The sequence below is a fragment of the Porites lutea genome, chromosome 6 (assembly GCF_958299795.1).
Source record: "Porites lutea chromosome 6, jaPorLute2.1, whole genome shotgun sequence".
NCBI lineage: Eukaryota > Metazoa > Cnidaria > Anthozoa > Scleractinia > Poritidae > Porites > Porites lutea.
Window position 1 is genome coordinate 27844337 of NC_133206.1, and position 25787 is coordinate 27870123.

At 40.2% G+C, this 25787-nt stretch overlaps 1 protein-coding gene across 1 annotated transcript in view; it reads right to left on the bottom strand.

Moving 5' to 3' along the window:
• Window positions 1-265: 265 nt before the first annotated feature.
• The window catches only part of LOC140941701 (uncharacterized), a 30659-nt gene continuing 5137 nt past the window's right edge, over window positions 266-25787 (bottom strand). Inside the window, exons 5-32 of the mRNA XM_073390713.1 lie at window positions 25501-25589; window positions 24822-24952; window positions 23892-24024; window positions 23229-23350; window positions 22484-22604; window positions 20815-20952; window positions 19624-19734; window positions 18543-18712; window positions 18291-18450; window positions 18099-18140; window positions 17904-17963; window positions 17193-17318; window positions 15965-16107; window positions 15715-15790; window positions 14871-14978; window positions 13940-13993; window positions 12981-13121; window positions 11883-11949; window positions 11382-11454; window positions 10329-10444; window positions 8905-9131; window positions 5859-6054; window positions 5218-5396; window positions 3743-3993; window positions 3397-3442; window positions 3068-3257; window positions 1718-1831; window positions 266-1521 (exon numbers count right to left, since the gene is read on the bottom strand). Coding sequence (XP_073246814.1) covers window positions 1373-1521; window positions 1718-1831; window positions 3068-3257; window positions 3397-3442; window positions 3743-3993; window positions 5218-5396; window positions 5859-6054; window positions 8905-9131; window positions 10329-10444; window positions 11382-11454; window positions 11883-11949; window positions 12981-13121; window positions 13940-13993; window positions 14871-14978; window positions 15715-15790; window positions 15965-16107; window positions 17193-17318; window positions 17904-17963; window positions 18099-18140; window positions 18291-18450; window positions 18543-18712; window positions 19624-19734; window positions 20815-20952; window positions 22484-22604; window positions 23229-23350; window positions 23892-24024; window positions 24822-24952; window positions 25501-25589 — 3533 coding nt within the window. The 3' untranslated portion in view covers window positions 266-1372. The remainder of the gene's footprint in view (window positions 1522-1717; window positions 1832-3067; window positions 3258-3396; window positions 3443-3742; window positions 3994-5217; window positions 5397-5858; window positions 6055-8904; window positions 9132-10328; window positions 10445-11381; window positions 11455-11882; window positions 11950-12980; window positions 13122-13939; window positions 13994-14870; window positions 14979-15714; window positions 15791-15964; window positions 16108-17192; window positions 17319-17903; window positions 17964-18098; window positions 18141-18290; window positions 18451-18542; window positions 18713-19623; window positions 19735-20814; window positions 20953-22483; window positions 22605-23228; window positions 23351-23891; window positions 24025-24821; window positions 24953-25500; window positions 25590-25787) is intronic.

The window sequence follows — 25787 nt, forward strand, 5'->3', positions numbered from 1 at the left end:
TACATACTTGAAATTAAATGTTAGTGAATGGTATCGTTTTAATGAAACACAAAGATTGTAAGGGACCTTGTTTACAATTCATCAAAAAAAAAGGTCCACTTTGACAATTTCTCCATTATTATAAATAAAATAGACTCAAAAACTATTTACGGGTGATGATTCAGAGCTTTTCAGCCTAGAATCAATCTAAGGCTTCTTATGGTTGCAGCGGAGAATTTGACGAGGCACGCAAAAGGGAGAGCTTGCAACGACCATCTTCGTCATCAAAGCTTCTGCAAAGCGTATTCACTTTATTCACGTCAAGAGAAAGCTTAACCACTTCGACCAACAATACAAAAATATAATTATAATTAAATTAATGACAACAACGAAGTAATAATTTATGCACCTTTCTAGCCAGTGTGAAGTTGGGCAGTTAGAGTTGCAAACCCCCTAATTTGGCCATTTGCCTTTTTGGTATTCTTACTGACCTATCTCTTTCATTTGATATGTTTTCATTTTTGTCACTGAATTGTCGTTTCCGTCAACCCGTTCGGAAGAGTACTGTTCGGAGAGCTTATAGGGGTATCATCACAGGATTCTTCTAGTATAAAGTTGTTTAAGTCATGAGAAAGTACTCATAATTGTCTTAAGCAAGCGGTACCTCCCACATTAGAACGTAATTTTCAAGTAACTCCGTAGGAAAAAAAAAGCATCAATGAATGAATAAATGGACGAGCGAGTGAATGAATGAGTAAATGAATGAACGAACGAAGGAACGAACAAACTTGAATCTTCGTGGTGTAAAGAACTTCTCAACAAAAGAAGAACATTTTAGTCTTGCATCGTTGGTTAGAATGCTTTTGTCCAATTTTCGTGATACTGCCTCTTTAAAAACCCAATAATGAGGCACATTAGTGTTAAAATCGGTCTTATAATCTGATAGAAGAAGACTAAAAATAAATTAAAGACCCTAGGATTGGAGTAATATTGAATTGACCTATAAAAATGTCATCGCAGAACACAAACATAAATTTTTGAACTTTCCTCTACTCGAGAGAGCCGCAGTTACCGAGTGTTACGGGTCAGAGTAAGGATTTGAGCTCTCTTCAACTCTTTTTCTCGATTTGGGCGGGTTCTATGTTCACAGAGCAACAAGAGGCCCTAATGTCAATTTGTTCGAACGCACGGACACTGGCATCAGTTGATGACAATTGCCAAAAGAGTTACAATAACTCCAAAACACGAGATTTTGATGAAACAAGAAACCACTCGCAATTTCATGTCCATTGTCCATTGTGCCATGTAATTCCAGAGTCCTAATTAGTCGCTGGACGAGTTGACCATAGCTTGCCCGAAGATTGTGGGGGTAAGACACTTGTCCTGGCTTCTACTATCTGTGTGGAGCTCCGTGTGGTCTGAAAAAGTTCTTCAACTGTGGTGGTAAGGCAGGTGGTCTTTGCGGCGGCGAAGAGTTTTTTTCTTGAGGAAATACGCCAGAATTAAACTGAAAAGTCAGCGAAATAGTCGATGGCGCAGCACCTGGCAAGGCAAGTACGCGCTGTTATAATCTGATTCTGAGCCTAACCATGTTGAAAGCGAAATGCGAACTAACATTCACAAAACAATGGCAAAAGAGCTCCGGTTTCAAGATTAGCATAGATGCTCTAACAGAGAAATAAAATAGTGGAATATATTCAGTAATTCTTCAGAAACTAGCAAGCAATGAAGAGCAAACCTGATTCCGGATTCCTAGTGGGACTTTCAGAGGCTTTATAACGCGTAGTTGACTTCTTAGAGTTGCCAGAAATGAGTTCCACCTCTCCCAACCCCTTTCCAATTTGGACTATTCCTAAAGAAATGAAATAAAAAAAGGATCTTTATCCAGGGTCACTTGTGTTTAACGCCAGGAACGATCATGTCGCCCCTACAATTGACCATAGGGGTGATCAGTTATTCTAATACGACTGGAACTTAAAACTCAGTAGAAAATCTATTATCTGTTCCGTCGTGTTTTACGAGAAGCCTTTCCCACGGGTCACAAAGGATGTTACTAAAAGAGGGAACGGAGAGAATGAAACGATCATGGATAGGAAAGTTAACTATCGGGACAAAACCCAACCACACTAAACCCAAGCCCTATCACTAACCTCACTACCCATTTCCTGTCTTGCTCTCATTTTCCACTCTCCTTTGCTAAGTTTCCGTTTAATAACATCCAGATTCAGAATGAGGAAATCGCGAAATTACCATAACTGCTATTTACAACAGTTCCTTTCGCCTGGGTAATGCAACAGCTCTCTCATGGTCTCACATAAATGGCTTTTAGGGAAAAATTGAACAAACAACCGAAACGATACCTTCAGCCTCCCAAACACCAACTGCAGCTTAGTTGCTACATTAGAAGACTATTGAGACAGAATATACACTGCAGTGTGCGCAAAGAAAGTGGTGTCCGATAGCCCATGGCTAGTGGATTTTGCTATCGAGCTAGTGAGTTCTGTTTTTAACTTGCCCGATGGGCAACTGATGTTTTTGAGGAATTCGAATGACAGAAGAAGTGTGAAATCAATTCTGCTTGTCAAAACTCTTTTGGGGCTTGTTCAAATGACGTCTGGGCTAGTAAATGCTAGCTTCAGCTCGCCCGAATGGCAAGCTGTAAAAATGATTTTCTTTGCACCCTGCACCGGCTTATACAAGTGCTCTTATTAAGGAGGTTAAGCCACGACTACAGCGACGGCAACAAGTACGGCAAAAAAGCAATAAGTTTAGATAACCAAAACAACAACTTTGAACGCGTACTACGCTTTTGAGTACATTTCTTGCCGTCACTGCACGACTACGGCGTGAAAGTGCCTAGTTTTTGCTTTTTGGAGGACGTGAACACAAGACAACATCTTTCTTTTTTCTTCCCTGAACTTCGATACATCATTCGGCAAATTGAACGTGATGGAATAAGCGCGCTGAAGTTTGAAGCAGCGCCAAATTCACTTTTTAAGTGACATTTTCGTAGCCGTCGCTGTTCCTTAAGCTCCTTGTTTTCCCAAGTAACACTCCAGTACGACAGTCTACTTCGTTATTAACTTACCAGTTGTTGTAACAGAGGATTGAGACTTCTGGCCATGTTGTCCAGTGACAAAGCCAACATGTTGTAAACTATTGTCTTCCCAGGGAATTACACCAGTTGCCATGGTAACACAATTAGGCTCGTCCCCTTTCCACCGTGTGACATTTTCTGGAGCATGGTCTCTCTCACTTCCGCTGCTGTTTGGATCAGGCTGCCAGGAGAAAAAACGATTGCTGACATTACTAAATATACTTGCTACAGTTTGAGTATAATATTATTTCTGATGATGCGATGTGAAAAATACTTGGTGCTCAAGAGAAATTTTCGTTTCAGCTGCCATTCCTACCTACCTCTTCCCTCTCTTCTTGGTTCTGTAAAGCGTACGTTACCAACGTTCTAAAAAAAAACAGCATTGCATTATTATTATTTTTTTCATTTTTAAGATCTTGCAAAAATTGTTTCTCGCCGTTTAGTTCCGAAAGATGACTTGGGAGAGAATTCTCTGAAAAGAAAAACAGAAAAGAAAAGAAAAAAAAGGGGGTGTTTTTTCAACAAGTTTACATTTATACAACAGAATGATGCAAGACGATTTACTCTTGGTCAATAAGTATCTTTGCGTTCGACCCTAGGAATACTCGTTTTAGTCGCCTTGCGCACTGAAGCCTGGGGAGAGTCAGACGATTTGGCTGGACTCACCCTGAATTGGAGACATCAATCAGTTTGCTCCTCAGTTCATTGATTGTTGATATATCTTTAGTGTCCTGTTCAGAGGCGTACATCTTGGGTTTAACTTTTACCGGTGGTCTGTCGACTGGGACAGCTACATACACGGGAGATTGGCGACCACTGACAAGAGAAGTATTGCTACTGGTGAAACGAGTTGTTTCTCTAACGTTTGTATTGAAATTTGCCAAAGGAGGGTTGATTTTATCAATTGCGCTCGGGGTCTGCAACAAAAAGAAACAAAGATATTTTTTAAATGTACGTCTTACCATTTCTAAAAAAAAATTCTCGCTCTTGTATGTTATCCACATCCCTGTGAACATCTTCCTTGAACCCACTCACTCCCAAAAACAATGAGGGCGTTTAGGACACCACGACGGCGACGGCCGCGGAAACGTCGAAAGAGATTTCGCGTTCTTTGAAACGAGATCGCGATTACTCCAACTCACTCACTTTGACAAATGAAAGGCGAACTCTCCTGGAGATGAATCTCTAAGAACGATATCCAAGTTCAGAAAGAGAAAGGGCCTGGGAGGAAGATCCTAGCACAAGGAAGACCCTTGAACGCGGATCATCCTAGGGTCATATGTTTTCTGTATTCGGTTTACATGCAATGGGTTCTACTTGTCCCAAGCGCTAGGATCTTCCTTGCTGAAAGATCCTAGCACCATGCTACGAAGATCCAGGTACTAAGGACAGATCAGACCAAAATGACAGCGGGACGTTCATTGGCTTATCACGGCAATGAAGGCCGACCATTTCGTTTGGCGTTACCACGAACTGATTATTGTGATAAATCTGCTGAAAGGTGGTAATTAAGGTCAGTAAAGAGAGCAGCAGGGCCAAATTGCATTTCTGTTTTTTGTCACCCGCTATTTTTAATTCCTTCTAAATCCTTCTCTACTTGGGCACCACAAGACTGAAATTTCTGCATGTAAACCCACCAAAAAGTTGTTCCGCCCTCTACGATCTTTCTGGTACTAGGATCTAAACAGCCCTAAACAAAAATTCGTCGCCGTTTAGTTACGTTCTCTATAAAACGCCGCATGAGGCATTTTTACGTCGTCGTTTTAAGTGACGGTAAAGAAATGAACCAGGAAAGTGTCACTTTTTGAGATGTCGTTTTGGTTATTAAACGTATTGCTTTTTTCGACGTTCTGGTTGATGAACGGTAGTTGTTCTTAAAACAAGGGAAAAACAGCCAAAGGTGGTGAAGGTAAATCGACATAAATTATATGAGGAAAATGAAGATCAGTTTTGTTTTAAAAAGATTCATGCAGGTATACCGCACTGGTAGGCTTCAATCACGTTCCACGTTTATATTCTTGATAGGTTAATTCTTCTATATGGTACTGTCCTTGCTTCTTTAAGCTTTCTGTTACGTGCATGAAGGCATGCCCACAGCATACAGGGACCAAGTATTAAGCGAAAAAACATTAATAACTAACCAAGCCAGTAGGGTTTCTGTTAATTTGCGTGTGGCCGTTGCCCGTGTATTTCTTCATGGGCCTGGGTCCTACCAATGGTTGTGGTTGAGAGTGCGCACTGTCCAGTGCATTCAACTGTGTCATGGACAGTCTACTATTCTTCGAAGTCTGAGTGGTGGGTTTGGGCCCAAGCTGTTGAACTTAAGGTAATATATTAAAGATTAAAATGCGAACGTCTTTTGTCTGTCCTCGGAATTTTTTGCAGTACCTTAGAATGGTACCACAGGGCTGTCAAAAAGATTTTAGGTTGCTGGTTATATGCAATTAGAGGGTTGGATATTGATCAGTTTAGAAGTTCTGATATTCTATTTTCCTTTTCGTTCCTCCCAATGTAGCCAGGTGTGGTGCTTGTAGCAGCCAGTAGAAATGTCCAGACCCTGGCCCCTTCTGAAAACATTGAATGAACATTTTAGCTTCATTAGATTTTAGGTCACGTGTGCAAAAAAGTTGAACGTGCAAACTGCTTCTGTAAGTTCAAATATTTTACGGGGACGACAACGTGTAAAGCTAAAAATTTCGAAAACGCTCGATCGAGAACACTCTCACAACAAATGTTCTAAGAGTGTTTCCCCTAAGCTAGGGCTTAAGCTAGCAAATAATACCTTCGTTTTTCGTGTCCACACGTTCGTTAGATTTTTGCAAACTTGTTCCCTCATCTACAACAACGGATACAGCTTTCTTCTTTGACGGATTTTTAAAACTTGATCTTTTTGTTTTCTTTTCTTCGAGTGACATCTGAGACAAGGATTTTCGCACTTCCGCTTCCTTCGCAGGCTTCGAGGGTTCATACAAACGTGCCTACAAAAAAAGACCAGCAAAAGAGAATAAGTACACTCAGGTACCACTTAGGATTTTATTCACACACAAATGTTAGGAGAGGCTTGTTAAGCATAATAACCGGCACTGCAGGAAACATTGAATGGTCACTCATCCATGGACTCAAAAGTTAGAACCACCTTATAGAGCATAATATATAAATTTAGCGGGGGCTAAAAGCGAAGCCCTCGTTACAAAACGTATAATTTACTCAAGCAAAAATAAAAACGTGTAATGCTAAACGGCGACGGCATTGAGAACGGTAAAGAAAAACCAACAACAACAACGACAAAACAACTACCACAACAGTAGGTTTAATTAGCAAAAAACAACTTTGCACGTGCAGCACACTTTTTTGTACATTTCTTTGCCGTTGTTGTTGCACAACTACAACGTGAAACTTTCTAGTTACATCCTTCACGGAGGAAACGTCGTATGTTCTCCCCCAAAAATTGCTGTTTGTGTTCCTGTTCACTTTCTTTTTCACCGCCGCTCATTTTAACCTTACTGGCCTCCAACATTTCTCATTTTTTTTCTGGCAACACCGCTTTTAAAATTTTCACGTTGTGATTCTAAATTTGTCTCTTTTGTTTTTTGTCTCTCGCTCTAGCTCTTTCTCTGTTATCCACGTCCGCATAGACATTAAAATTTAGTCGAAAGATAGACTCAGCTTTGTTGTTGTTTTTTTCCCTCTCTAAAAGTCCGGTTGGCCAAGATGACCGTAACACAGACATCTGTCATCAAGTTATTAAAACCGCACGGGATGAAGGTTCCACTCAAATTAAGGTGACTCGACCCAGTTTTTTTGGGGGGGTACCATCCTACTTTGAAGCTCTCTGGTATCCCCACCTTTACTTTTATCGTAAGTCTAACACATAGAATGGATAACATATAGATCAATCTACAATATAACATAAAATTTTTGGCGATCGGAGTAAATGTCACGTGGTTATAATGCCACGCCCCTTTGAGGTCTGAGTCGAAAATCTGCTGTTGCCAGCATTTTTTCGTGAAAATCTCTCGGCTACACATAGTGCGCATTAGTGCCTTGCGCTGAACAGAGTTTCACCAAAATCGCAAAGACCCAATTCGAGAAATTCAGCGGTTTCCAAATTTAGGTCATAATTTATGCGAAAATGATAAGCAAACTTTACACGGATTATATCTAAAAAACTATGAGATTCATCTCTGTATTTTGGGCATCCTTATAACAGATGGGTCCTTGCAAGTCAGCAAAACAATTTAGGGCCTTGTAAATGCGCGCGATTTCGAGCAAAGCAAACATATAGAAACTATAGTTTTCGCTATTTGTTGACGTTTGTCAGCGTTTAAGAGTCGTTCTCACGAAAAAAGCCTTTTCTTAAAAATTCGTAGTTTTTTTTCCTTCAAATTTTTTCAGGGCCACAATTGATTAACTAACTACCCGGACTCTGAATTTCATGGTCATTGAAAAACTGTGACATTATCTTCTATCTTCACAAGAAGCACGAATATTGATTAAAAATTGTGAGTTAAACCTCTACGTATCACGCGATGACCTGTCTCACTGTACCAAAATTATCATATTCGGAAGTCAGCCAAGCGCGGTCTTTGCACGCGTGCTGAACAAGAATGCTGTATAATGACAGACTAGAAACAATAGACAACTCCCAAAGCACAAACTCAGCCAAAACGCTAAAAATCTTCAATGTTTACTCAAGTTTGGGCTTATAGAAGATAATGTCACAGTTTTTCAATGACCATGAAATTCAGAGTCCGGGTAGTTAGTTAATCAATTGTGGCCCTGAAAAAATTTGAAGGGAAAAAAACTACGAATTTTTAAGAAAATGCTTTTTTCGTGAGAACGACTCTTAAACGCTGACAAACGTCAACAAATAGCGAAAACTATAATTTCTATATGTTTGCATTGCTCGAAATCGCGCGCATTTACAAGGCCCTAAAGCGTTTTGCTGACTTGCAAGGACCCATCTGTTAAAACGATGCCCAAAATAAAGAGATGAATCTCATAGTTTATTAGATATAATCCGTGTAAAGTTTGCTCATCATTTTCGCATAAATTATGACCTAAATTTGGAAACCGCTGAATTTCTCGAATTGGGTCTTTGCGATTTTGGTGAAACTCTGTTCAGCGCAAGGCACTAATGCGCACTATGTGTAGCCGAGAGATTTTGACGAAAAAATGCCGGCAACAGCAGATTTTCGACTGAGACCTCAAAGAGGCGTGGCATTATAACCACGTGATATTTACGCCGATCGCCAAAAATTTTATATTATATTGTAGATTGATCTATATGTTATCCATTCTATGTGTTAGACTTACGATAAAAGTAAAGGTGGGGATACCAGAGAGCTTCAAAGTAGGATGGTACCCCCCCAAAAAAACTGGGTCGAGTCACCTTAAAAAAGGTCATTTCACATTGGTTATCCCGTGGTGAGGACGGAGCACGTACGGTCACGCGACTACCAAAATTTCTCCGATGCATGAATAACCAAATTTTCTCACCTATGGTGCTCCGCTAACAAACATTACCGTAGGAAGGTACTACTTAGTATCCTTCACACTTTAGGACTCCAAAGGAAAGCACTTCTCTGTTGCTTTCATTTGAGTGGTCACAATTTACGATTTCATCTACACATTCAAACGTTGGAGTCATCTTGTAGAGTATAATAAACATACGCACAGGAGAGTATTGTTTATACTGGCCTTCATTTGTGTGGTCACATCAAGTCGGAAACAAGGTAGTACTTTTAGTACTGTACATGGCGCAAAAATGTATGTGTTCTTTACTTTTCGAAATGACGTGAGTTGTCTTGAATTTTTTTAACTTATACCTTGGTGCTGGACAAGCAGTCTCCCTTCGGTTGCCATGGAAAGAAAGGATAAGGTTGAACGGGAGTCCTGGGTCTGAGTGATGGCGATGGCTGGAACTCAGTCTCCTGTGCTATTATACCGGCTGTCTTGTAGCGCGAGTTGTACATAGTGATTTTTCGCGCCAGATCCAAAGCTGAACTGATTCTGTTTTCGTTCCGACTCAGTCGCGATCCTGGAGAGGTGCATTCTACAAAACAAAATCGCAGAAATAAGTTCCCTTCTTCCGGTTGTTGTATATCTTGACTTTGACGTCCACGCATTAAGAAGATGGTTAATCTGTCGAAAACGAAGGGGAAAGAAGTTAATTCGCGTTCCTTCCGCCTTGTCACAAGCCCATTTCAGTCCCCAATCCCCCCCGACCGCTTGCCGCGCACACAGTTGAGGGGCTTATTGTGACACTGGACTCCACACACACGACGCTTGCAGCAATACCCGTCTGTAACTACTTTCGATGTAAATAAAATGAGTAAATTAAGAGAAATACGTTCCTACGGTTTATGCTTTCACCATAAATCAAAGATATCTGTCCTAATAATGCTAACACATTGGCCGCTTTTATACTAGAGGACGCGTTATCCGTCCACACGCACGGATAATGCGTCTGTGGCAGTCTTTATACTACAGTCGCATTATCCGTCTGTACGAAATTGGGCAAACATTTTGTAGTTCGTCTGGTTATAATAATAATAATAATAATAATAATAATAATAATAATAATAATAATAATAATAATAATAATAATAATAATAATAATAATAATAATAATAATAATAATAATAATAATAATAATAATAATAATGGTTATGCGTCCCAAGTATAAAAACGGGCAAAAGACGCATTATACGTCTGGACGAATTATCCTTTGTAATACGTCTTGAACGACGCACTATGAAAGGTAGCTCGTCTGGACACATGCGTCTTGTGCCCGTCTTTATACTTCAGACGCATATCGAGACTAACTACAAAACGTTTACCCAAGTTCGTCTAGATGGATAATGCGTCCTTAGTATAAAAACGGCCATTGTTAAGGAAAACTAATGACCATGAATGACGCAAATTATCATGATTTATTATAATCAATTTTGAAACTTCTATAAGAAAACTACAAAAATGCTCAATTCAGATTTGGTTTCGTTTGCTTTAATGAAACTGTCAAACAGTGGACCGATGCTTAAACACATGTTTGGAGGGGATTTAACGAAACCAGGCAAAAAAACTTGATCAAATCAGGTTTACTTGAAATAGACACATTGAATTCTGTAGACACATTCAGTTAAAGCGTCAATGATGTAAAGGGAAAAACAAACAAACGAAAGAACACTATTTCGCTATAATCGTATTTAAACGTTCACTGTGTTAAAACGTTTTCTTTCATTTCACGTACCAGTTGTTTTTTCCAGCTGCTTCGCCAAGTAAGACACTGTGAAATGTCCCTCTTCTTCACTAATTTCAAATCCTTGAGGGTGAGGCACATGACTGGCCACAGACCAACCACTTATGCTAACAAAACAGGATTTACATGAAGCACAAACCACAAAGCTCCATACAATGTGTTATAAAACAACATATAGGGTACAAGAGGTCATGGTTAGCGAGTGCATTTTCCTAACGGTACTCTTCTCTGGGTATGATGTCTTTGCTCCCTTCTTGTAACTCGTAGTATGCTACACAGCCGTTTTTAGTGTCGTCACGCAACGCATCCTGTGGGGAGGAGCGTTGCGTGACAACACCTAAAACGGCTGTGTAGCAGACTATGTAACTCGCCTCTTATTCTGTGAATTTATTCTCCACTAGTTTGCTTGAACCACCCTACCCTTCCCTTTTTGCCCTTGCGTCGGATTTCACGCTTTCCTTTTACGGGAACGAGTGCTAAGCAGCAGGGGCACCCAACGACGCTTTCCTCCCAAAGAAATTGAAAACACTTTTAGGCTATCCAGAGTACTGTTGGATTTCTAGAAATGCATTCTAAGCGGCACTACAACATTTGTATCTGTTCGGTCATCCTAGGGGAACTTGAGCCTTTTCGAAATCACAAGGGCTTGAATATTATTTTCCCGAAAAATTTTAGATGCAATTTGACGTATTACGACAGTGAGACATTTCTGATTCCTCTCTCCATCGCATTTTTGGATCCGAAAATGTTAGGTTTCCTTTTTTCTACGAAAAATAGCGTAACTTGGGAAGTAAAATGTGAAAATAAAAGTTACCATTTTTATTAGGAGCAGTGAAAAGAATAGCATCAACAACACAAACTCAACTACTAAGTACTTTCCTTGCGTCTATAGAAATTTATCTTGCTCGCGATCAAACTTTGCAGCATTTTACCCGGACGTGGCTCAAGCAATTTTTGAGGTTCCATGGCAAACACTTCATAAATGTAGTGTAATAAACCAGCTTTGATGATTAACTTTTCATATTACAAGATGAAATTGCTTACTTGTCATTTCGTTCAGGGGGCAGCGTTTCCTTTAAGTATGTTTTACCATCCGTGTAGCGAAAATGTGGAACATCTGAAGAAAAAAGAAAACAATAAGTGAGATTGTGAGTGGAATACAGTCAAACCTGGTAAATGCAGACGCAAAAGAGACAGAGCCAAAGTCCGTATCACAGAGGTGTCCGTATTATAACGGTACAAGCTGTATGAAGCTAGGTATATCTGAGACCGCAACAGTTGTTCAAAATAGAGAGGTGCCCTTATGAATGAATGCGTAAGTACCAAAACGTTGATGCACGTCTATTAGGGGGTAACCTCGAGTGCAAATAGCTAAGTGATAAAGGTCAAACTAACTTTGGTGGTGGGTAGTCTGTGAACAGCCACTCTCTCCCCTTGGGGAGCGAGAGTCTATCCCCGAGGAGTTGTGGGATGGGGGGCTGTACACAGGCTAGTGAAGGGTGGCTTCAATAAAATGACGAAGGCCGACAAAAATGGCTTGTTTACCTTTAGACTCGGTCACTAGCACTCCACTCATCATGTACGCGCTGGTTACAGCTTCCAGGTAATCATGCTGCAAAAATATTAAAAGCGCTTATACAGTCAACTGCTTTGTTAGTTTTCTTTGAGATGTTCCACCCTTACAGACTCTGATCATCATATTGTCGCTGCTTTGGAGAAGGCTACGGATTACCTAGGGCTCCCCACACCCTACGTCCGAGAGCCAACGTGTTGGTCAACTGATGGGACATTCATACTATCCTACATCCCCCCTCCTCTCAAGTTCTTTGTCTGTTTCTATCTATGAATCTGTGTCTTCGGTCCCTTTGGTGGAAGTTGGTAATAATAACAAAGTCAAATGAGTCTCAAAGGAAAACGATTTCGTCGCGACGTCGGATGCACCCTAATCTTTCTACTTGACTGTGATAAACACGTGGAAAGAGTTGACAATAAACACACCTTATTCGATGGTTTAGCATATAATACGTGCGCATATTTTTTTCAATTGTTTTGGTGAGAGTCACTCACTGAACATCCTGATTCCGTCTGTAATAATGACGTTAACAATGAGCAACATTGTCGCGCGTATTATATGCCAAACCTTTGAATGAGAGGTCAATTATTTTACTGCAAAAGAAAAAAAATATTATTTTGGTTTCTGTTTTCTAGTAAGAGGTATCCAAAATATCCTGATTCTGTCCGCCATAGTTGCTCCTTTTGCATCCGCCGGTATTCGCCCTGTTGTAAACCGGTTAAACCAGGAAACTACAGTGTATTACGGCCTCGTATTTTGCGCGTTCTCTTGACCTTATATGGTAAAATGACATAATAGTGGAATAATAAAAGAAAATAACTCCCGGAATGCAAACTTGTACGTCGCAATCGTTCGGAAGATCGTACTAAAATAAATTACCTTAGGATAGCCAGCTCCTGGGATAACCCGTTCATCTTGTGGGACACTATTTTTAGGTGACTTAAAGAAAAGTTAAAGAAAACATGCCCGTCGGGTTTTAAATGGAGGAGGAGGGGGAAGTATCATCACCTCGGAAATTGACAGACACCCATTAAGAAAGAGCGTTCTTTGCAACTACATTATTGACCTACCCTACAAGCATTTCCATCCATTCTCAACACACTGGGTTGTGAGGCGGGCGTGGATGATCTGCTGTTTAAATCCTTGTGTTCATGCTTTCGAACCTGTGGATTGTCCATCTTCATCCGCGCTGGACTGGGTTGAGAAGACCGCTGGAGAAGATTAAAAGAAATTTATTAATTTGGAAGAAGGAGATTTCTAACACCAGAAAGCTCAGAAAAAAATTCCGAGCTCTGGGTGAGAATCGCACTCACGACCCTCCGAGTTCTAGTTCGGACGCTCAAACCACTGAGCTACTATGTCGGGACATTTTCATACCAGGGTCTCAAGGCGTCTCGGTCAATGGTTGGTCGCCAGGGAGAGTAATGAATCGGTTTTCTACTATCGAGTGCAATTGGCAAACTTTCGCCTTTCTGTGACAACGCCGAAACTGAATAATCCCTTCCAATTCGAGTACACAAAATTGCAAACAAGATTACATTCGATGACTCTGTCCACCACACGATGGCTGTACTGAATACTGACCACAAAATTAGTTAATCACCAACTACTCGCAAGCAACAGCTGAAAGAAGTCTGTCACCGCTAATTTCGAGATTAAACGTTACGAAGACAAGATTTTACGATATAATTTTTGATTTCTTGAGGATGTCGTTATCTCAATGGAGGAGGCAGCGTGGCCGAGCAGTTAGAGCACTAGAATTGCAATCCGGAGGCGCCGGATTTGTTCTCGGTAGTCCGGAGTTCAACTCCTCGGTCACGCTTAAAAAATAGCTAATTGGTTTGCCTCCGGCCAGTTTGGATTGTTAACCTTGTTAAGTCTTCTGTCCTTACTTGAGGTCTACAATTAAAACTACAAGTTACCAGTAATCGTTCTACCTCTATAAAGTCGACTTTTTTTATAACCGCTTTGTTTGGATATCATTTCACGGGGTTTTATCTGGATATCTCAACACAACTTAGACGCTCACCTTCGGATGATGTCTTTGATACATTAACTTGACTTCATTAGGTGGATCGTGTTGCTGGCAAAATAGAAACAAGGAATAAGTCACGTATAGGCAATCAGTGTAAAGAGGAAGTCTCACCTATAAGCCTTCATGGCTTCTTGAGACTTGCTCGCCTTTTGAGATTCTTATCTTTCGAAATGTGTATAATATTACGTGTTTTTTCCCATTCATGTGTAAAAAAGGGCAATTAAAAATCGATAAAACCAATAAACTTTGTTAGAAGCGCGGAAAAAGGTCAGCAACCGCAAAGTAGTGTGATTTAATTTTTTTGCCTCTGTTTTCAAAGCTTGAGACACGCTAAGCAATATATAGAACATCAACTCTCTCTAAGACGGACACCTTTGGGACTGGCACTATGTGTCCGTCTTAGAGAGATGTCCGTTAGAGAGTTTGAGTAGCTGAGAGTCAACCAGAAGGAATAAAGTAAGGTGAGCCGGGACCAACTCTAGGTGTCCGCTTTAGCGAGGTGTCCGTTTTATACAGGTGTCATTATGGAGCTTAAGCAACAACGACGGCGACGTCTACGAAAACGTCAGTGAAAAAGTGAATTCGTACTTCAAACTTTATCGCGCTTATTCAAACTCGTTCAATTCGTCAAATGTTGGCAAATTTTTCTGGAGTTGAATTCTAAAAGACTGTATCAAAGTTCAGGAAAAGCCAAAAAAGAAAGTCGTTGTCTTCGTTCACGTCCTCGACAAAACGTGAAATTAGGCACTTTCACGTTGTAGTCGTACAGCGAGGGCAAAAAATGTACAAAAAAGCGTGATGCACTTGCAAAGTTGTTGTTTTGCTTGTCTAAACCTATGGCTTTTTTGCCGTTCTCGTTGCCATCGCTGTCGTTTTTGCTTAAACTCCCTTATTTTACGAGAAAGTTGACTGTAACACCACTTACAGCAGATCTTTTGGCCACATCAGCTAACAACACGTCCTTGACTTTCATGGCTTTCGCACGTCGCTTGTTACGTTCTTTTCTTGTCTTTAGTTTTTTCTTCCTTGGTTCCTAAAAAAAATGTACGAGAATAATTAAGATGGCCTGCTCCGCTTAGGAGCACGTAACAATTTGAGTGGTTCTTTGCTTTTTATGTTTCTTATGACAGGCTGCACAGAGACTTCCTACTACGTTGATCCAAAAATGCTAAGCATTGTATACAGCTTTATAAGTAAATTTTAACCGTGATGGCCATATTTTTGTTCTTCCCTTGTTGTATTTGAAACCTTACCTGAATAAAACGTTCGTTTTTGTTGTCAACTTATTTTCCAATCGACAACGAAACGCTACAGACACTACAAAGTCAACAACGTCAAAGAAAGAAAAAACTAATTTTCCGATGAAAAACGAAGCAGTTTTGGTTTCAAGAACGAGCTTTTCTCAGTCGTCTATGAGACAAATAACTGAGCGCATGTTTATCTGGCCCCATAAAAAAAGCCGGCAAGAACTCTAGCAATGCTTCAAAGCGGTTTCAAAAAAAATGTTTCAAAAGTAATAACGCACAAGTTTGCACTATTACTTAATATGTGATTGGCGAGAGAAAAATGGCACCGCTTTGTCAACCAATCGCGTGCAAAGCCATATGACATGTGAGCAGCCTTTTTGCGCGCTTTTAAGGCGACGCACCGGCTATATGTATATGTTCGGAGTTCTAAGTGGTGCAATGAACGTCTGTGTTTTGGTGATAGGCGAAAGTAATAACATCACGAAACGCAATTTTAACAACATCCCCGAGATAAATACATACCAATTTCAGTCCCTCAGGAGCGTAAATAAGATGCATGGGAAGACCGTCCGACACCGAACTGTCTGAACCACCAGTGCTAAAACGTAAAAAACAGTTATTACAAGGGCCGTACTGAGGAAATATTAAGATTATATCCTGAGGCCTCCAATCCTTTCCAGGGTATTCTATCTTAGGGCTTGTGCTAAGAATTTTTAAAGGGCTTTTCAATAGCTTTTACCATAACTTAGAGGGTTTATATTTTTTTACGTACCTCGATTCTATGTCCGATGGGTAGTTAAGGTCCAGATCTATGTCGGATTCCGTCAAGTTAGGTGCAGCAGTTCCTTTGCGTTTCATGTTTTCTAAAATCTCTGCCTTCATTTTTAATTCCAGCTCTCTTAAGATGGTTATGTACTGAAAAGAAAATTGATTATTGTGGGGTTGCGAGAAAGACTGGGTAAGAATTGCGTCGAACTGCACTGTGGGACAGTTTTAGGGGACGAATTTTGAACCACTTTTTCTCAATAAATAAATAAATGTAACATCCAACATGCAACAAAAGAAGAGAACGCGTCCCTGAACAGTTCCATAGTAGAATTCGAGACAACACCGACCCAGTTTCAGCCTCATAGTTGCCAATATAATAAAAATCAATTAAAAAGCGCCGGTCTGCCGAGCGGGAAGCCGCCGGTTCAAACATCAGCCAGACCAACACTCAGTGTTTTTAAACAACTGAAGAGAAAGTGCTGCCTTTCTAATGAAATCTGTAAACGGTTAGATTTCCTAGTGTTCTTGGATAAGAAGGCCACGTCTCTAAAACCCTTTGCTTATATAATAAATTATGCGTGGGACGATAAAGGACCCACACACGGTTCGTAAGTAAGATCCACGGACGCGACGGCAACGAGAAAGTCGCTTGAAAAGTGAATTTGCGTTCTTTCGGTCTTCACCGCGACTATTCCTACCGACTTACTTCGTCATATGCTGGCGAACCCTCCTGAAGTTGAATTCAAGGGGACCATATGTAAGTTCAGAAAGAGAAATAAAATTGCGTCGTTACTTGTTTACGTTCTCTTTAAAACGCGAAATTAGACATTTTCATGGCGTAGTCGTAAAAACGGTAAAGAAATGTACAAAAAAGTGTGATGCACGTGCAAAGTTGTTTATTTTGCTTATTAAACCTATTGTTTTTCGATTTTCTTTTTTTCTTTTTTGACGTTCTCGTTGCGGTCGCGTCACTGGATCTTAAAGACCCTGTTCAAGAGAAGGGGACGAAGTCCCCGGTGTGGTGGTCAATCTCAAATTCACACTCACATAGGGAGCATCAATACTCTTTCTTCCAGTAATTGTAAACTGTACCATAAGCAGTTTAGAAGAACGTCCCCCAACCAGTGTTGAAAATTATTCCTGAAAAGCCTTGAGGGTAGTGGGTAATAAGATATTCACATTGCTTCTTTTATTTCAATCTCGTTGAGTTGGAAATCAAAGCTACGACAAACCTTCGAATCATCAGGATCACAGTAGTCTAACAGAGTGTCACACAAATGATATCCCATTGACTCAAAGTCGACTGTGTTAAAGTGATACCCTGCACGTTTTCCCAATGACGAGCCACAGAAGGTTGCCTAGGAAAAACAAACAAACCAAACTCAAGGCATGGCCAGAAAATCAGAAAAAATTTTAAGACACGCAGGTGACTCCAGTATAGTTTGATTCTCAGATACGTGTACCTAACGCAGACACTGAGTGGTCGTTGGCACAAAGGCTAAGATGAACTTGAACGTTTACAAAATACAATCCTGCGCAGTACAAGATCTTTTTCAACGAACCATTAGCATAGAGTTCAGTTTCATTAAAGTGTTGATTTATATCAATAAGACTCCGAGTGATCGCTTACGAGAGCTTAAAAACAAAGGAAAAGTCCAGTTGGGTAGTTCCAAAAGTGGTCGCGATTGCTTACGGGAGCGGTTGCTTACGAAAGCTTTTCATTACAAAGTTTAAGTCACGGTTCAAACGGGGTTTCACAAAGGTGGTCGTAACTAGAGCTAGTCGCTTACGAGAATGGTCGTAAGGAGAGCTTCGACTGTAGTTTGAAAAGCTGTGTGTCGAGTACTAGGAGACAGCTCACACAGACACTAGTCACTGTAGAAACGTCTCATTGCAGCCTGGACTAGCACACAAAACATTAAAAAAACGACACGCAGAATTACCTCCATAGTGAAGCTGTTCAAAATTCCCAAGTTCCACATCACAATTCTCCCAGTTCCTTCCTGCACAGGAGAATCAAGAACAGCACAATCAAAAATACGTTATCAGGTATCCCCTATAGAGCAGCAAAAATTACATACACGACTAACTAGAGGAAACCAACTCTGTTCATTTTATCCCCAAAACGATACACCTACCTTGCTTTTTTGGACCTTAAATTTGCAGCTTTTGAATGAGAACTACGGTGAAAGAAAAAAAAAGTAAATTCAGGTTACAACTATAAAATACAATCAACTCCCTTCAAGACGAGCAGAAAAGGACAAACAAAGCAACAACAACAAAACAAGGCTGATTTTACATAAGTATATCACACTTGCAACAAAATTTACCTTGGTAGGCGCATTTTTCGAAATCATCACAGGAAAAATTCTCTCCCTGAGTCTTTTTAGGGGATCAAACCTATTTTCACAGCCATATATAAACACATTCTGTTTGCGACTATGCCCATGAAGATCACAGTACAATGTTATGTCTCGTTCCTCCAATAATCTACAAAAAATGCACAATTACGTAGATTTTAGACCGTACTGAAGGTCCCGAGCATTCAAGTAAAATTCACTACAGACGAAGAACACACTCACTTTCGAACCATGCTCCTCACGTGCCATATTGGAGGAAAAGAATCTTTCAAAACCGTCTTATAGTTCCTGTTCAGATCTCTGCCAGCCAATGAACAACGATAGTTTCCAACAATGACTCCATCTGGGTTCAGCATTGGAACAATCTTGAAAATGAACGTGTCTCGTAGAAGCTGCAAATAAGAGAGCAAAGACCACATTGATTCCAATTCCAATTTCTTTTGGAGTCTTTTGGAGTTGAACCCTTCAAAGTTCCAAATGTCGCCGTCACGTATTAACGTCCTTTGCTTTTTAGGGTGGATTAATTTGAAGCATACAGCTATTTCGAAAAAGGTTGTCGGAAAAAATGTGCACGCGACAATCCCGAAAAGTAATATGGGATATGATCAATACACTGTTCCTGACGGCTGTAGCTGTCGAAACTACTTTTGTTGCTTTCCTTTAACACGCGCAAACATACGTCCTGGCCTCCCGTGCCATTTTTTCAAATTTCTTTGAAGAAAAGTGCATTCAAAATCACCCACAATACCTTTCGGGATTGTCGCGTGCATTTTTTCCGACAACCTTTCTCGGAATAGCTGTATGCGCATGGCCATCTCCTTGGCCTCTTGGGAATTTTTACTGTTTTTAAGCCGGAAAGCAATGAAAGATTTCAACGGACATGCGAGTATGCTGAAAATAAATCGACTGATAAGGGATAAGTTTGAATGCCCTGGTTATAGGTAGACTGCGAGCAGTCTCTATTTTTCTTCAGATTTAGTGAGGGGAGTGCATGAGCGCGCGAGCGTCGAGCGGCGAAGCCTCTCCAGTCTCGCGCCTTTAGTCACGCGCGTGGTCATTTTCGTGTCTCGCGCGTTCCGCTCGACAGACTAAGAAAAAAGAGACAACGCTGGTAGTCTAGGTTATAGGTGAACTTTGCAAGAAAAACTGACATTTTGGCTGATATCAAGTGTACAAGAAAGCAGTTGCAGTTTATGTAATCAACCTCGACATGATCAGCCTTAATTGTTTCAGACAATCCTATGCTAAATCACCTTATACCAGCTATTAAACAAACAAAAAACAGTCAACAGTCATATGGAACCTTAGCATCAGCAGCATTGCTTGTGAGATAATCTAAAAGTCCTTTCATCATCCAACTTGAGTTTGTTTCTCCCGGGTGAACCCGTGCTGTCACCACCACACCTTGTTTGGCCTGTCAAACAAACACAATTTATACGACAGTGGGTTCAATTGAACGTGGATTGTAATCTGACATATGCATTGCCTAACTCCATTCCCAGGAGAGCTGGGTTCGAGTCCGTTTGTTATGCGATAAACAACACAAGACCCACATTGTCAGAAAGAGCACATTGAGGTTAAGAAAAATCCCAAGTTTGGTGTCAGTCGGGCCAATATTGAACAAGACACAGCTATTTAAAATCTTGAAAATTTATAAGAGATATATGGATTGCCGGACACACCGTCCGGACGTCTATACCTTTCTTAGTAAATTTTGGAGTTTTTTAATGGATGTATCTCGTTCAATATAGGCCTGTTCAACACCAAACTTAGGAATGTTACTAACCCCAACGTGCTCTTTCTCACTACGTGGGTCTCGTGTTGTTTATCCCATAATAAACAGACTCGTACCCAGCCCTCTACTGTTAAATAATGGGGTTTCGTTGAAAGTACTTTTTCTTTTCTACCCTTGGTTCACACGGCATGATTTGGCTTTCATCTTACCAAAAAAAAACTGGTTTGCCTACAAAAGCTTAGAAAAAATATATTTCTGCTTAATATCTGATGCCATTTTAGAGTACTTGATGTTTTCCCCAGGTCGGACCCAGCCGATTTTTTTAGGTGCGGCGTCTAGCTCTAAGTAAAGCAAAGGTCTCATGATGATGATAATGATGATGATGACGATGATGATATTGATGATGGCGGTGGTGATGGTGGTGGCAGTAGTGATGATGATAATGATGATGCTAATGCTTGTGCTGATGATGATGATGACAACGTTTCAGGCACGTTTTGAGGTTTTCTTGATGTGCTTTTTCGTTTGTTTAGGTTTTCTAAAGCGTATTTTAATGCCTGACATCTTCATTCATAACATTTTGAAACTTCGTCGCCATCTTGGCACTAAGACGTACGGAAGGTTTCCATGGCAATTCTGTAATTTCAGATGTGAGATTATTAATTAACGCTGAAATTTTCGCGCCAAAATCGAGGAGTACTTCGTCACCAATGATATTATGGTTGTAATTTTTCACCATTTTTTCATTATTTTACAAACCTCGGCATCAGCTGGCCTTCTCGAGGGATTCGTCACTGTAAGAATATAAACAAAGTTCCCAGCAAGAGTGCGACATAACACTCTCTGTTTGCAAATTCTCGATCGCACGGGGTCATTCCTCAAGTTTTGAAGATATTCCTTGCAAAACAAACAGAAAAGGTACAAGTATCGTAAGTAAAAGAGCTTATGTATCCATGTATGGAGGGTCAAATATCGGTGGAAACTGGTTGCAATGTACAACATGCTTACCATTTCCTACTAATAAAGTATCAACTACGTTAGGCTGAAAGGTTCTTTTAAAGCCATTCAGATAGTGAGGAGCGACTTGAATAGACCTTATTCACGATACCGGCCATCTTTGCACGAGCTTAAGGTACGGAAAAACGGGCAACAAAACACATGCAACTTGTTTTGCAACTTGTTTTGCAAAACGAGTTGAATAGCGATGCTGTCATTCTGCATTCATTTTCTTTGATGTCCAACAGTAGTACAAGGCGGACACCTAGAGTAAGTCAGCGTCGTCTTTCAACCACGACGTCGGCAGCTCTTTCATTTTTGACCGCGATTAGTCCTACTCAAGTTACTTTGTTAAATGTAGGCGAACTCCCATATAGTTGAAATCCTCAGAACCATATCCAAGTTCCGAGACAGAAAAAAATTTCGTAGTCGCTCGTTTACGTCCTCCTTAAGAGCGTGAAATTAGGCATCAAGTCGTGGTCGTACACTGACGCAGAGAAATGTACAAAAAAAGTGTGCTCCTTGTGCAAAGTTGTTGTTTTGCTCATTAAAGATATTGCTTGCTATTCTGAAGTTCTCGTAGCCGTCGCCGTCCGTTATACAAACGAAGTCTAACATAGGCCGCGGTTTAAGAAATCATTGGACCTCCAGATCTCCTTCTTAGAGGGTTAATTTAAGCAAAAAAAGGGCTTTTCTAGTCTACCCTATATACTTTATTGAAATTGTTCACAGTACCGTACACCGACCGCCCGTCCGTCCGCACCACAAGCATGCCAATGTAAAATAACTCAATCAACAGGTATGGCAACCCAAATGCAACTCAAGGTTTTATTTGGAAGGAAATCACATGGCCGCCCGGACTTTTAGAAAGAAAAAACAACAACAAAGTCGTATCTTTTTCGGCGTTATTCTTTATGTTTACACTAACGTGGATAACAGAGAAAGAGCTAGAGCGAGTGATTAACAAAACAAAGGAGACGAATTTCGTAGGAAGAAAAACATGGAAATTCAAAGCGGCGGTGAAAAAATAAGAAATGCTAGCAGCCAACAAGGTGAAAATGAGCGGCAGTGAAAAATAAAAGCGAGCATGAACACAGGAAAGAAAATATTGGGTAAGCACACACGACAATTCCTCCATAAAAATAATGTGTAACTAGGAAGTTTGAAGTTTTAGTCGTACAAAACAGCGTTGTTGTCGTGCAAAACAACGGCAAGGGAAAGACAAAAAAGTGTGCTGCACGTGCAATTTGTTTTTTTGCTAATTAGACCTATTAGTCTTGAAGCCATTTTCACTGTCGTCCCCGTTTAGCATTGCACGATTCATTTTTTTTTCGTTTACACGTATTATTAACCAGAGCTTCGCTTTTAGCCCTGGCTAAATCTATATATTAGAAATTTTAAGAGTAAAGGATTTTGAATTCAGAAGACAAACCTGTAAATCTGAGTAGTTGTAGGGATAACAGTGCGCAAAGTAGTACGTGTCGTCCTCATTTGGAAAGTCACACGTCCAGGTCAGAGAATAGTGATACTTTTCTTTTGTGGTGTCTTCACGTCTACAAAGACAACAAGAAAAAGTGGTTAAAAATTTTAGTGAGGTCCAAAGCAATTAACATTGGATTACTGTGTTCTGTGATTGGATGGAAAACAAATTCGGGGTGCACGCATTTTTTCAGCGCTTTGCACTCGGCCGCCCTATGAGCATTACTTCGAAATTTGCTCACACGCGTTTTCCCGCGCTTTTCGCCCGCTGTTTTTGCTTCACTGATTGGTAAATTTGAACGTCTGCTCGCACTGTGATTGGCTGACGCAATTACTTCAGTTTTCACTCATGAAGATCCGACTGAAAATGCTCTTCGACGATTTCCTATCAACGAAACTGTAGTGGAACTCGGCTATAACGCAGTGCCAAGACTGGAAAAATCGCTTGCATGTTTCAAAGGTACGTTATGTCAAAGGAAGCCCTGTTCCATAGATTTTAATACATGTATCACTGACGCTAACTTCATTCGCTTTTGTCATATAGAGAAATAGGGGTTAGTTTAAATAACGCGATTTCATTACATAGTAAGTACTTTTCCTTTACTACTCTCGTACACACGGCCCTTTTTGTGCAGGACGTTTATCTTAAAGAAAACTGGTTAGCCTACAGCAGCTAAAAAAGATCTTCTGTACTGTACCTGACGCCATTTTTATAGTACTTGATGTTTTCTCCAGTTCGGACCCAGCCGATTTTCTTGGTTGCGGCGTCTAGTTCTGAGTATAGCAAAGGTCTCATACCTTCATTATAAAGACTGCCAGACTACAGTATGAGAAGAAGAACAAAATCCGGGTTAATACTTCATATTCAGAGGGATCAATAATAAAAATACTGGGAACTAGTGTGGAGCTCTTTATTTAACATAAAATGAAGTTTCCCTTTTTCACTTGCAAATTTGTAGGCAATAATTTCATTACGAACCGTATTATGATTTCTCGTTTTCATTCTTCGTTTTTCACAGACGCTGGAGCCTACGAGTCATGGGCTCCCGACGGACGTCTGTATGGTGGTCGTGATAATGGTAGTGGGGGGGGGGGGGGGGGGGGGGCAAGTTTATACCCCAACATAGAAGAAACTGTATAATTTCGTGACTTTGTGGATCTATATCCTCGTTAGCCTAACACTTGGCAAATGTACAAATCGTTCTAGCATTGTTTCACTTCCTGGTCCATGTTAAAAATCGTGGAAGGGCCCATTGCATTCAACATCAAGCGATCAGAATCAGAAGTTTCTCACACCTCAAAAAACAAACAACGAACAATAATTAAATAAGCGTGTCCTTTTTCCCGGCCTCCGCTCTCACCTTAAGTAGGTTCATGATGGTGAACTGGTACTTGATGCCAGGCCTAGTGTTCTGTAATCTGAAGTAATACCACTGTGTGTGTTTATTGGTGTATAAATCATTTCTCAGCCACAGCTGGTATTCATGATCATTTCTAAAAGATCAATCGAACAAAACAATGTTGATAATTTTACAACAAAAGCACTTAATTTGAGTGTCAATGTATTTTGCACAAAAGTACTTTATATGGAGGTCATTATTTTAACGTCTTCTAATGCAGACGGTACCGTCATTTTACGTGGTCATCCGAACCACGCGAAGGTCTCAGTCCCGCTTGCAGGGCAAAGGCAGTATCGTCATTTCTCAGTTATTTCAAGACCCTGAGTATTGTTCAGGTTCGGGAAATCGAACCCACCACCTCCTGCTCTGCAGTCAAGCGCTCTACCAACTGAGTTATGAATCCTGCCTTCTTGATCCATATTTTATTTCCTTTCTTTCACATCCAAAATCATACAAAAAGAATTATAGAGAGATTTAGAGTCCTGTTTACCGCAAACTTCTCAAATTAGAAAATGAATGGATAAAAACTGCTCAAAACAATTAATTATGGATAAAATGGCATAACATTACTGATTTCCGTGTGGATAATGATGAACAGTAAACGACAAGTAAAGGAAAAACTTAAGTTACTGCGTACATCTCCCTTTAGTAGCCTGAGAAAACAGCTCTAACCCTAACCCTAACCCTCCACCCCCCTCTCCCTTCCCCAGTGACCACTACATGTACATGTACATCTTTGACAATGAAATCATAAGGTTGTCATCCTTTTCTTATATTTTGTGTGAACATACATTGTACATTGAAATACACGTAAGACTGCGGGTAACTAAATAAGAGACCTTTAAGCACAACATCACGAATTAAAATTTACACAACATATTACATACTCACACTTTTATTGCCCTCAAGAGATTCCCGCACTCAAATCGAGACTCAAAAAGCAGTGTATGGTCATCAGGTGTTGATAATTTATAAAAGGGTTTATTGGAAATCTGACTGCCACCAACACGAGACCTGACAAACTGAAAATTAATTGCCACAAATGAGAAAATTAACGTAATAATAACCCATTTCAATATTACTATTGGGCACTTTAGCAATGATGACAACAATGGTAGTGAAAACGTCGCTGAAAAAAAAATAATTTGCATCCTGTTTAATAAACTTTATAGTGTTTATTTCGAACCACTCAATTTGTCAAATGTAGGCAATTTCTGCTGGAGTTGAATTCTTTTAATACGGACTTTATCCAGATTCCCATGTTCACGTCCCCCATAAAACGTCGCATTAGGAGATTTCACGCCAACGGGCAGTGGACGTCAAAGAAATGCAGCATGTACTAGAAAGCATGACGCACGTGCAGAGCTGTTATTTTGCTCATAAAACTAATTATCAATTATTTTTGTTGTTGTTCTTGTCGTTGTGGTTGATTAAGCTCCCAATTATCTTCTCAAGGAAGCGTTTTCCAGGCATGTACTGTATCTACTAGTGAATTTGGCAGCTGCCACACTGGTTGTCACACTACATAACTGCACTATAGTATAACTTGAAAAAAATGTGTTGCACTTACATATTTCTCAGGACCAGGCTCATTATTGTACACCACCGTTCCTTCATCAGAAGGTAGCTTGGTAAGATTGGCATCATCTAATGTCTTCTCTGCAATAACAGAGACAAAATGCACTGTTTTAAAAATGATAACTATGTGAATTTACATTGGTATTCCATTTAAAACAAAATGACCTCGGTCATTTGACCCCATACTGTTATAAAACAGTGTTTCACATATCCCCTTGAAAACAAGAACCCTGAAATAAAAAAATACATGAATTGTTTCAAAACACAACGGCACTAAGA